Source organism: Octopus bimaculoides, chromosome 9 (assembly GCF_046866305.1).
Source record: "Octopus bimaculoides isolate indiv1 chromosome 9, ASM4686630v1, whole genome shotgun sequence".
Taxonomy (NCBI): Eukaryota; Metazoa; Mollusca; class Cephalopoda; order Octopoda; family Octopodidae; genus Octopus; species Octopus bimaculoides.
The window spans coordinates 49,273,676-49,288,003 of record NC_142936.1 but is presented as its reverse complement, the minus strand read 5'-3'; the positions used below and the strand labels follow the sequence as shown (position 1 = coordinate 49,288,003).

The following is a 14,328-nucleotide window of genomic DNA, read 5'->3' as shown; positions in this document are numbered from 1 at the left end:
CATTTCACTCAGCTGGCAAAAATGGGTTGTGCCAGTATTTCAAAGGGCCGGCTTGTCACAATCTGTGTCACGCTGAATCTCTCTGAGAACTACGCTAAGGGCACACGTGTCTGTGGAGTGCTCAGCCACTTGCGCGTTAATTTCACGAACAGGCTGTTCCGTTGATCGGATCAGTTGGAACCCTCGTCGTCATAACCGCGTGCAATGAAAGGCGTAGACTTAAGTAAATTACCAGTTCATTGGAGAGCTAATAAAAAATCATGGATGACGGCAGAAATATTTACTGAATGGTTTAACATCTGCTTCGTTCCGGAAGTAAGAAGTTATACGGAAGATAAAGGTCTTGAGTTTAAAGTCTTTTTACTTATAGACAATTCACCCTGTCATCCAGATTTGGAACACCCGAATGTAAAAGTCGTATTCTTGCCACCTAATACAATATCGCTGATTCAACTGCTTGATCAAGGTATAATTTCAACATTCAAATCATATTATATCCAGTGAACATTTGAATATATTATAGATGAACTAGAAAAAGGATTCACTTTCAATCATTCAAGCATGGAAAAATTTACTATAATCAATTGTGTTTATCCAGATTAAAGCCATCCACCCTAAATGCATGCTGGAGATCACTTTGGCCAGAATGTGTGAAGCCTAAAATCTCGTATCTAATATAAATACGAACGAATTACATTCTGATATCATCACTTTGTCACATCAGATTGGCAGAGAAGGTTTTGACGAATTAACATTTGAAGATATTGCAGGATTAACAATTCACGAAGCTCCTAATGAAGAACAAATTATAGAGAATATTTCAGAGAATGTATATGATTCTACGTTAGTTTATAGTAGTGATGATGAAGAAGTGGTTCCACTATCTGCAAGTACAATTCTAGAAGGCTTCCAAATAGCCAATGGACTTGGAAATTTTCTTACAAATGATAACAATGTTGAACGAGCTGTACAATTCCTACGTGATTTGAAAATGATTATGGCACATTATGAAGAATCATATAAAGAACTAAAAAAATAAAATCACAGCGTCTGATAACCGAATTCGTATTCAAAACCAGCGAGACAAAAGAAACACAAGATGTTAATTTTATTCAAGATACACATGAAGATATATCGCCATTAAATATTTCCAGTGACGAGAGTGATTTTGCACCACCGAAAAACAACAGAAAGCGAACACGTTGTTTACAGTCTAGTAGTGACACTGAATGACTGAATGATAATGTGATATATATATATATATATATATATATATATATATATATATATATATATATATATATATATATATATATATATATATATATATATATATATATATATAATATATATATATATATATATGCATAAAAAGTTCAATTTATTTGTATATGAAAATTACCATTTTTTATTAAATATATTTGGATGCAACCTATCTCTAATCTTTATATGTACACTGTATATATTTTTACGGTTTTATTTTGCACGGTAGTCTCCGTAACCTAACCCCGTGCAAAAAGAGAATTGAGTGTATACATACATACATACATACATACATACACACACACACACACACACACACACACACACACACACACACACACACACACACACACACACTCACACTCACACACACACACAGACATGAGAGCTATTGATATCCAGAAGACCCAAGATGGCGGGTAAGGCTATGTAAGTACGGGAGAACCGTAGTTAGACTCACAGTTCGATAATAATAGGAGTGAGAAGTCTAATGCGGGTCTTGTGTGAGCATGTATATGGTAAATAAAATGAGACAACAAAACTAAGGCTGTGTGGAATTTATAGGACATTTATAGACTTACAGCTGTTTCTGGGATATTAGGGATATCCCTTCATCAGAGACGATATGAAAGAGTTAACTAGAGGGAAATAGTAGAGTTCAATACGAGGAGTTATTTTGGAAAAGGATGGATATAAGAAGTATAAAGGGAAATAAGAGAGTACAAATAAAAGTAAATATGTGTAGGATGTTACAGTTGCAGTTCCATTACCTAAGGAAAGTGCTGTGCAGAATGGGTAGAAATGCTTCTTGCCCATGGTATGTAGATTCCAATAGGCGTTCATGTTTTGCAATTGCAACATCTTACATATATTTTTACTTTTATTTTTGTTCTCTTATTTCCCTTTATACTTACCATATCCATCCTTTTCCAAATTAACTCCTTATATTGAACTCTACCATTTCCCTCCAGTTAGCTCTCTTATATCATCTCTGATGTAGGGATATTACTATTCTCTTTATACGTTTCTATTATACATGCATGTTTGTCGATGTTAATGTATTGTAATCTGAAGATTTTATCAGTTGTATATACATCTGTACTAGCCAGCTAGTTCAGTTGCTTATACAACTGAACTAGCCAGCAAGTTCTAATAAAATAACGGAATCTCCTCTTTCAAATTAAACAACAAAAAGACACATTAGATAATGCAATCGTAGATAACTCCAAGAACGCGAATTGGCTTCGGCCTGAACATCTTTGACCACAGGTTTAGTCGGTCAGAGTAGACCGGGGTCTAAGCAAAAAATAACAACAAGAAACAACAACACTTTAAAACAAGTTCCCGGGGATACTGTTTAATCAAGCATACATGAACTGCCAGCCTTATATTCGTTAGATTAGAGGTGACTATTGAGAAACGGTTAAATACCAGTATAAAGTCTACAAACAAATATTGTTTTACATTCTAGATATTTGGAAGGTTCTCCATCGCTCTCGGAGATGAGCATATATTTACTTGTTTGATCTTACAGGCAAAATATCTTACATAAATAAAGTGAACGAACTTCAAAATACTTTTAGCCAGTATTAATTTGCGTAATGAAAAGCAAATTAAATGAGTATAAAGAAATAACTTTTCAATATTTAAAAAAAATCTTTTAGTAGACCCCTTCAATTTCTATTTACTGTACTGGGTCCCCATAACCATTCCATATTTTAAAAACCCTGTAGTAATTTTTATGATTAAATATTATTCGGAATTGTATTAAAAAATTTTTAAAATATTTTGTACGTTATTTACATTATTCACATTTGACGGATATTTGTCCTCATCTTGTTTGTTGTTAGCACAACGTTTCGGCTGATATACTACCCAGCATCGATCAAGTGTCTTGGGGAAATTTCGAACCTGGGTTCTCATTCCTATGGTATTTTTCGATATTATTATTATTATTATTATTATTATTATTCAGGTCACTGCTTGGAATCGAACACAGAATCTTTGGGTTAGTAGCCCGCGCTCTTAACTACTACGCCATATGTCCGTGGGCACTGACCTGATAATAATAATAATAATAATAATAATAATAATAATAATAATAATAATAATAATAATAATAATAATAATAACAACAACAACAACGACAACATCGAAAAATACCTTAGGAATGAGAACCCAGGTTCGAAATTTCCTCAAGACACCCGAGGAAGGCTGGAGAGTATATCAGCCGCAACGTTGTGTTAACAACAAACAAGATGAGGACAAATATCCGTCGAATGTAAATAATGTAAATATTGTACATAATTCCTCACATAACTTAGTGGTTCGGCAAAAGTGACTGATAGTATAAGTACTAGGCTTGAAAATTAAGTCCTGGGATCGATTTGTTCGACTAAAGGCATGGTCCAAGTCAAATGACTGAAACAAGTAAAAGAATAAAAGAATATATATGCGCAGGAGTGTCTGTCTGGTAAGAATCTTGCTTCCCAACCACGTGGCTCTAGGTTCAGTCCCACTGCATGGTATCTTGGGGAAGTGTCTTCTGCAATAGTTTCAGGCTATTTGGTAGACAGAAACTGAAAGAAGCCTATCGTATATATATATGTATATATATCTATGTGTAAGTGTTTGTCCCCCCACCCATCACCACTTGACAACCGGTGTTGGTGTGTCTACTAGCAGTGTGCTTAAAAGACTGATAGAATAAGTAACAGGCTTAAAAAATAAGTACTGGGGTCAATTCATCCGAATAAAAATTCAAGGCGGTGCCCCAGAGTGGCTGCAGTCTACTGACTGGAACAGGTAAAAGATAAAAGATATATATATATATATATATATATATATATATATATATCTAGCAGAACCAACAGAGTAACTCAAGGACCGAGAGTTTCGTGCGTTGGTTAAAATATTAATGACAATACTCCTGTTTTGAGTTCTATTTTTCCTGTCTGCTTCAATTAGCCTACACACAAACACACACACATACACAGACACACACACACGAACAGCACACGCACACACGCACAACACACACACACGCACACATGTGTGCGCGTGCACACGGAAGCGCCTGTGCACCAGCTTAGACTCTCTCTTTTACTCTTTTACTTGTTTCAGTCATTTGATCGCGGTCATGCTGGAGCACCGCCTCTAGTCGAGCAAATCGACCCCAGGACTTATTCTTTGTTAGCCTAGTACTTATTCTATCGGTCTCTTTTTGCCGAACCCCTAAGTTACGGGGACGTAAACACACCAGCATTGGTTATCAAGCGATGGTGGTGGGACAAACACAGACACACAAACAAATATATATATGTATATATATATATATATATATATATATATATACATATATACGACGGGCTTCTTTCAGTTTCCGTCTACTAACTCCACTCACAAGGCTTTGGTCGGCCCGAGGCTATAGTAGAAGACTCTTACACAAGGTGCCACGCAGTGGGACTGAACCAGGAACCATGTGGTTCATAAGCAAGCTACTTACCACATAGCCACTCCTACGCCTATTGCGAACACGATAAAATGTTAGCAATATATTATTTCTACTTCTTTCGATAGATACTGAAAGCATTGTCAATTTAATTCTATAAATGCTGAAAAAAAAAAAAAATGTTCGACGGGAAAATATACGATATTCTCCCCAACCCAGAAAAAAAAAACAACAACAAAACAAATATAAAAGAGCAGAAACAAAACCGTATGCCAATCAAATATTAAATGACTGACATACTGACACTCTGACATACTTAAGTTTATCATCTTCTTTCTAATTAATTAGTCTGAGGAATAGGAGGAGGTAGACGAGAGAGAAAGAGAGAGTAATATTTGTGACGTTGGTCACTTCTCGACAGATGTTAAGTATGAATGTATGTCGTGCGATTATCTGAAGGACGAACCGACGAGAGAGCTTGTAATTTGGCCAATTGACTTGACAGACTTTAGCAGCAGAATTCTGCCTCCAATCATGCCTTAACTTTCCATCTTAGAAGATATAACAGTGAATAGATTATGTTATAGCTCTGGGTTCTCTGCTTATAAAACAAACACAGAATGGTCACAGCTGGCATGTGGCAAAGCAACAACAACATTACCATCATTATCATAATCCTCACCAACACTTTAGTATAATACAGGATTATCTATTGTTTCCTTAGCACTTCTTTTTCTTACCTCCATCAATATATATATACGTTTTCCGAATCAACGTCGCCATCACCGAAACCATCACTGCTACCGCCGCCACCGTCACCGTCACCACCATCACCATCAGTCCTCCGTCCACCACCACCGCCGCCGCCGCCGCCGCCGCCGCCACCACCACCACCACCACCACCAACAACGACAACAACAACAACACCACCACCAACACCACCACCACCAACAACAACAACACCACCACCAACACCACCACCCACACCAACACCACCACCACCACCCACACCACCACCACCACCACCAACAACAACAACAACAACACCACCACCAACAACACCACCACCACAATTGCTACTACCTATACTACAATCGTCATTGCCAGTAACAGCAGCAGCATCACCATCACCAGCACTACCACCAACACTACCACGCTCACCATTGTCACCCGCACTATCAGAAGCAGTACCACCACCTCCACTACCATTACTACTATTACTACCACTACCACCACTACCGCTGCCACCGTCGTTACCAGTAGCAGCACAACTGCTGCCGTCATCACCACTAACGTAACCATCGGCCCAATCACCACAACAAAACGGCCGCTACACCAGTAACCACCATCACCAGAACACTACTCCACTGTTACCACCACTATCACCACCACAACCATCACCACAGCAACTACCACCATCATCTTCCACCTACACCACGACAATCAACCTTGCCCACTTCCCCCACCATCATCTTCCTCTCCACTTCCCCTCCTCGTCATCCACCATCACCACATCTACCACTATCTTCTTCTTCTTCTTCTTCTTCTTCTTCTTCTTCTTCTTCTTCTTCTTCTTCTTCTTCTTCTTCTTCTTCTTCTTCTTTCACCACAACCAGCACCGCAGTGAAAGTCTGGTTTACTCAACGCAAACATTGATTTCAATATAATACCACAAATGTTTTGTCTGAAGGTATTTGGTTTGTGTAACTTGTAGTGCGAGTGTGGTGTGTGTGTGTGTGTGTGTGTGTGTGTGTGTGTGTGTGTGTGTGTGTGTGTGTGTGTGTTTGTGTGTGTGTTTGTGAATGTGTGTGTAAATGTGTCTGTATGTGTGTCTGTGTGCGTGTGCATACGTAACTATACACGCATACATATAAGATCATTACATAACTTATGTAGTGTCCACTTCACTACATGTTTTTTAATGCAGCAGATGTCCCTGAGCATTTTCCTTCGTCGTATCCTGCATATGTGTATGTATGTATGTATGTATGTATGCATGTATGTAGGTGTGTGTGTGGGAGTGTGTGTGTGTGTATAGATAATTATTACATGACAAAAGATTAAATTATGGTATGATTTACTAATATAATTCCACAATTTGTTCTCTTGTCATGTTCTGCTTATTCATGCTCTATCACCGATACGCTTGCAAATATTGGATTATCCGGATTATCGGTGTAATAACATGAATTTTCTTTTTTTGGTAGACAGAAACTGTGTGGAAGCCTGACGTATTTATGAGCATGTCCATGGATACTACGGGCTGTACTGTAATCATCTCAGGAATATGGACTATGGTCTTAAGAAACGTGATTTGTGGAAACGCGCGTATCGATGCATTGAAATATTTATAGATTATATCTATGGATTATTATTATTATTATTATTGGCACAGTTCGGTGCGACCCATAAAAACTGGTATTGCCATTTGGTACCTTCAGGCTGTAGCCGGCATAATAGAATATGCATATTCAAAACGTTTCCCGTAAACGAACTTAAAGGATATATATATATATATATATATATATGAGAGGTATTGGTACTCAGAAGACCCAAGGTGGCAGGTAAGGCTATGTAAGTGCTATAGAAGGACTGTAGTTACACTCTCGGTTCGATAATAATGCAAGTGAGGAGTTTAATGCTGGTCTTGTATGAGCATGTATATGTTAAATAAAATGAGACAACAATGCCAAGGGTGCGCGGAATTTTCAGGACATTTATAACGAGAAAGTTAGTCTTACAGCTTGAAGTATATTTGTCACTTAAATGCGGCTAAACCCTAAGGGTGAATGCTACTGTAGCGTTTAGCCCCAGGAGACCATCTCCAGCTGGCTATTGACACACTTTCTGTGCCCTGTCGGTATTTGCAAAGGGAAGTCATCCTTGGAGGAGATGTTCTCCAGGGGCTAAATGCTACAGTATCATTCACCCTTAGGGTTTGTCCATATTTAAGTGGCAAATATATTTCACGTTGTTGTGCAGCTGCTGTTTATACCTCGTTCAGAGATTTAACATTGCTAGTCTTACAGCTGTTGCTGAGGTATTAGGGATATTCTCTCATCCTTCTATTTAACCATCTCACACCGTCTGTGATGAGGGGATATCCCTAATATCTCTGCAACAGCTGTAAGACTAACGTGCTCGTTAAAATGTCCTGAAATTTCCACACACCCTTGGCTTTGTAGTCTCATTTTATTTACCCCCCCCCCCCATAAAATTTGTTTTGCTTCTTTCAGCCATTAGACTGCAACCATGCTGGGGCATCGCCTTGAAGTGTTTATTCGAGCATATCGAATAAGTAGTACAGTTTTCAAAGCCTGGTACTTATTCGAGAGAGAGAGAGAGAGAGAGAGAGAGAGAGAGAGAGAGAGAGAGAGAGAGAGAGAGAGAGAGAGGTTAAGGTTAGGGTTAAGGATCGATAGAATAAGTACTAAACTTTCGAATAAGCATTGGGATTAATTTGATTGACTGAGCTTTTTCAAGGATGCCCCACTATAGCCGTAGTCCAATAAGTGAAACAAGTAAAAGAACAAAAGCATTAAAGAATGAAATAATACTAGCGGCTGAATTTATAAACTCTCGAATTACTGGACGAATGGCTATTCCATAGGCGCTTGAATACTCGACATAATTTTCAAGTAGACTTATAAGTGGCTGAGTACTCCACGAACACTTTTACACTTAATATTACCTCGAAGCAGACTCAGCGTATTAATGGATGCGATATAGCTTGATTTCAAAAAAGTAGGTAAATCATATAGACGAGTTTTCTCAGTTTTCTTCACATGTCAAGAGTTGACTCTAAGATATGTGTGAGAACACTCACTCAAAGTGCAAAGAAGTTGGATCGAAACTAAAACATTGTAACCTCTCATTGACCTAATCACTCAACTCTGGTGATATAACATAGTTAGTAGCAAGGAATGAAAACACTGATGAATTTTCTCTTCCTAACATTTGATGGATGAGAATAGAGGGATACAGTTACATTCCTGATTTTCTTAACCTTATGAGAAGGTGCAAATGATATGAATTTGCATCAGAAGAGAAACGAGGCGAATCGCGGCCAAAATTCTCAGGAAATTTACGTCTTGTTCTAACGGTTCTCAGTACTGTTTATTAATAATCGTTTCACTAGTTTGTAGCCCTATTTCAAGCACTATCGACAGTATTTAATTTGTTTCGGTGCCTCAGACTATTTAACTGGGATTTATTATTCTCAGTTAACATATGTTTCCTTGATGTTACATGTATTTTTAATTGCATAGATACAAGTTTATATCGACAAATAACCGTTCGCTTTCTTAGATGCCATTTCCCTTCATAGATACCAGCTCCCCTTCATAGAAAACGGTTCATTTCAAATAGGACAAATATATAGCCTAAACTGTAGGACTCAGCCAGAGTAGAACAACCAGGCACTGCACTCATCCTAATTTGAATGCATCCAATACAATGCAAAAGGCAAAAAAGAAAAAAAGAGAAGAAAAATCCCGTATGCACCTAAGATACACAGACCATCGCTCGGGTATGCAGTGAAAACAATAACAACAACAGCAGCAGCAACAAGAATAACAAGAACAACAAAAACTACTACTACTACAACTACTGCTGCTGCCCGCAACTACTACTACTACTACTACTACTACTACTACTACTACTACTACTACTACTGCTACTGCTACTGCTGCCGCTGCTGCTGCTGCTGCTGCTACTACTACTACTACTACTACTACTACTACTACTACTACTACTACTAAAACCAACATCACCACCACCACTACTTTTGATTTAAGCGCAAGGCCAATAATTTTGAGGGGAGGTGGTAGTCGGTACCATCGACTCCAGTACTTGACTGCTACACTATTTTATCGGCTCCGAAAAGATGAAAGACAAAGTTGACTTCGGTGGGATTTGAACACAGAACATAAATAATAGGAACAAATACAGTAAGGCATATTCCCGACGCTCTAACGATTCAAATTCTGGCACAAGGCCAGCAATTCCGGGAACTGGGTAAGTCGATTACCTCGACCCCAATGTTCAACTGGTATTTATTTTATCGACCCCGAAAGAATGAAAAGTAAAGTCGACCTCGGTGGGATAATAATAATAATAATAATAATAATAATAATAATAATAATAATAATAATAATAATAATAATCTTTTCTGCTATAGGCACTAAAGAGGAGAATTAGGAAGATGCTCGAAACAAAATTAAATGGAGGGAATATCATTAATGCCGCAAATACATGGGCTATGCCCGTATAAAGATACTCTGAAATAGACAAAGGTCAAGCCACGGAATTTGGATAGAAAAACCAGAAAGCTGCTTACAATACACAACGCGTTCCACCCTAAAAGCAATACCCACTGACTTTGCTTACCAAAAAAGGAAGGTGGCATAATATTACTAAATGCAGAAAACACTGTTAATACTACGATACTAGCTCTGAAAAATTATGTTGTACAGAGTAAACAAATAATACTATCAGCAACCAGAGATACCCAAAAAAGTGACCGAAATAAGTAAGAAAATTCAAAGAGAAAAGACAAACAACAGAATAAATAAATGGAAAGAAAGGGAACTACATGGCCAATTCATGCAACAAACCTGACTTTTTGTTCTGTAATTGTTGTGTTTGTGTGTTTTCCTTGATGTAGGTGTCGAATTTAACTTCGTTTGTTGTAGTTGGAGCGGTGAATTCGGTAGCGATGATATGGTTACCTGGTTCGTCAAAGGTAAAACTTCCGCTTCGTCAATTCTCCTGGTTTTCTGCTTGCAGTAAATCTTTTAATTTCTCTTTGCATTTCCACCTCCATCACATCATGAGTTCCCCGAATTATATGGAGGAAGAGAGTGGCTTGTTTTCCCGTATGTGTATATGTTCGATAGCGTGTTGTTGGGCATATGATAAAACTCGGAGACAATTTAGAGGTGTTTGGGGCCAGGTTCTGTTCGATTGGTGGGAGTGGTGCTGTTAGTGTTATTTCTAAAGCAGTTGTTGCTATTGCTACAGTTGTCCCTGCTTCTGTTGTTGTGGCTACTATTGTTGCTATTTTCACTATCATTTTCATTGTTGTAGTGAAAGCGGCAGGAGTGCTCGTCTTTTTTCTTCTGTTTGCTGTTTTGAACAAAAAAAACCCCCTTAGGTGGTTGCTGTCGTCACATGGGTGGTACCTGGGCCATTTGCCTCCACCAACTCAAATAGATGAGTGCCATTTTATAGGTTGACCAAAATGGTGATTTTCTCCAGCTTATTTTCATTTGTTTGCCTCACGACCTCTAATCATCGATTATTTCGTATTTAGATGATGCTCCCTTCATCCTCTCCGCCTCGCAGGACGGCTGCCAACAATCGCCATGGGTTTATCGCTGGTGGCACATTCACAACTTTCAACTTCACTTCATAGCTGCTCATCAAAGAAAAAGATGAGTAAACTTTTAATTTTCCATGGGATTGATTGCATGACTGATTACCTCACTCTGTGAGGCAAATCTTCGATCAGCTGTGCCTTCTACGACTGACGATCTTCTGCTTTCAGACCTTTTTGTGGTACCTTCCCACTTATGCATCATGTTGGCCCTTTAACACACTTGCTTCTTACTCCTATGCACCTATACGTGATAGTTCATGCTTCTAGGTTTTTTAAGCGCCTTGAGATAAGAATACACTGGCACTACAGCCTTCTTCTTTCACATTCTAATCCCCCTTCTCAAATTTTAAAATATTGAATGGTCTAACTATGTTGTTATCCAACGCTGGAAGCGATACTGACTGTCGTGGTAGTGGTAGTTCTGATGCCGTTTCTTGGTCTCAGAAACTAAATCGACAACAGAAATGTTCAATAATAACCCCTAAATCTCCTAAAGGGTTAAACTTTCAGCAGTAATCGGGACATTTACGGTGAAAAGGAAAATAGGTCTTACTCGGTCAAGAGCGAGTATGATGTTGATGATGAGGATAAATAATAATAATAATAAAAATAATAATAATAATAATAATAATAATAATAATAATAATAATAATAATAATAATAATAATAATGGACCACAGATTATATCTCCCAAAAATCAAAATAGACAATAAAATAACATCAATAATAAATAGCATAAACCTGGCCGTCACGGAACTAACAACCACAGAAACAACAGGCAATATCACTGAGCTAAATGACATAATATATGCGGCAGCCACTGCAGCCACAAAAGAAGCAGGATACTCACTCAAACCCATCCGAACAGGAGTTCTACCACCCAAACAGACCTTGTGGATAAATAACATCCAGAACAAAATTAAACAAAAGAGAAAAGATTTATCGATTCTCAACGAAATTAGTAAACAATCAACACTACTAAGTAACAAGAAGAAAACAAAAATACTGTACAAATACAGCATTACAGAAAAAGACTTACCTGAGGCAAAAGAAAAACTAAAGCAAGACATCCTTGCCAAAGCACAGAGGATCCGCCGGTATGAGAAACGCCAACGTTTCTTTGAACAAAACAAATAGTTCAAATCCAACCCCAAAAAACTCTACCAAGAACTGGGTAAAAATAAAATAGACATTACTTCAGCACCAACAGCAGAAGAACTAGAGAAATTCTGGAAACAAATATGGTCGGTGAAGCAACAACCCCCAAAAAGGACCATTAAAACAACGAACTTAGCACCTGAGCAACTCTGGGCCCCTATAACAACTGAAGAGGTCACCCAGACACTGCAAAGACTAAGCAACTGGAAGGCACCTGGACACGACAAGATCCCCAATTTCTGGTTAAAACACCTGCCAGCAATGCATAAAAAGCTGGCAGAAAACTTTAACAACATAATAGCAGATCCAGAGACAATGCCTGAATGGCTCCCAAAAGGGAAAACCATCTTAATCCCCAAATCCACGGAAACGGAGAAACCACAAAACTATAGACCTATAACCTGTCTCCCTACGATCTACAAAGCCTTTACTGCAATAATATCGCAGAGATTGAGTAAACACCTGGAAAATAACAACCTGTTTCCAGAAGAGCAGAAGGGATGCTGCAAGGGCTCATACGGCTGTAAAGATCAATTATTGATCAATAAAGCCATAACTGAAGACAGCCGCAGAAAGAAGAAAGGCCTCAGTATGGCCTGGGTGGACTACCAAAAGGCTTTCGACAGTGTTCCCCACACGTGGATTCTGGAAACACTAGCCATAAACAAGGTGGCACCAATTATCATAAAATACATAGAGCACTCAATGAACAAATGGCAGACAGTGCTACAGCTCCAAACAAAAGAGGGACTTGTGAAAACGAAAGCCACCCCCATTAGAAGAGGAATATTCCAGGGAGACACGCTCTCTCCACTCCTGTTCTGCCTGGCACTCACACCTTTAACAGAATTGCTAAATAGAACTGGATGCGGTTACAAATGCTATGGAAAAACAGTCAGCCACCTTCTATATATGGATGACCTAAATTTATATGCAAAAAACGACAAAGAGCTAGAAACACTACTACAGACAGTACACGGCTTTACCAAGGAAATAGAAATGAAATTCGGATTAGAAAAATGTGCCAAAGCAACCCTGAAAAGAGGAAAACTAGTTAAAAGTAGCAATATAACACTAGATAAAGCCAATGAAATAAGAGAACTAGACGAAAGCCAACCATATAAGTATTTAGGAGTCAATGAACTAGGTAGGATACAACATACACAAATGAAAGAAAAAATAAAGAAAGAGTACTATAGACGAGTTAGATCAATACTAAAAACAGAGCTCAATGCTAATAACAAGATAATGGGTATCAACACTTTAGCTGTCCCAGTTATAAGCTACAGCTACAACATCCTTAACTGGACACTAAACGAACTATGTAAAATAGACAGGAAAACAAGAAAAATAATGACAGGATATAGGATGCACCACCCAAAATCTGACATAGAAAGGCTATATATACAACGCACAGAAGGTGGCAGGGGTCTTATACAGCTAGAAGACTATTATAAAATAATCACCATAGGACTGCAAAAATACCTACTCCAGAAGCAAGGGAAACTAATACAAATAGCCACAAAACACGAGCAAAACAAAAAACTATTTTCAGTATTTAAGGAAGCTGACAAATACAAACAAGAAATCAATCTACCTAACAAATACGAAGAAGAAGAAGAAGAAACAACAAAAGCTATAAAACAAATGAAATCCAAACTAAAACTAGAACAGCAACGGACCATGATAAAACGATGGCAAGAAAAGCCCCTACATGGTAAATACTGGGCTAAACTAAATGCGAAAGAAATAGACAGAGAAAAATCCCAGCAATGGCTGAGAAGCTCAGGACTCAAAGCAGAGACTGAAGGATTTTTAATTGCTGCACAAGACCAGAGCCTCCCCACCAGAAATTACCAAAAACACATAATGAAAAGAAATATAACAAGTAACTGTAGAATATGTGGAGATCGACAAGAAACAATAAATCATATTATCTCTGGCTGCCCAGTCCTGGCTAAGAAGGAATATATTCACAGACACGACAGAGCTGGGACCTATATACACTGGAAGCTATGCAAACACTATGGAATAACAACAGAAAAAAGATGGTATAAACACACGCCAGAAAAGGTCA

The 14,328-nt window shown here is 38.1% G+C and overlaps 1 protein-coding gene across 1 annotated transcript; it reads left to right on the top strand.

The window, feature by feature from the left end:
* Positions 1–264: 264 nt before the first annotated feature.
* On the top strand, positions 265–1,039 carry LOC149134151 (uncharacterized). The gene is made up of 2 exons (XM_089358193.1): positions 265–466; positions 771–1,039. Exons 1-2 carry the CDS (start codon positions 265–267, stop codon positions 1,037–1,039), a joined length of 471 nt encoding a protein of 156 aa, XP_089214319.1.
* The last annotated feature ends 13,289 nt before the right edge of the window (positions 1,040–14,328 follow it).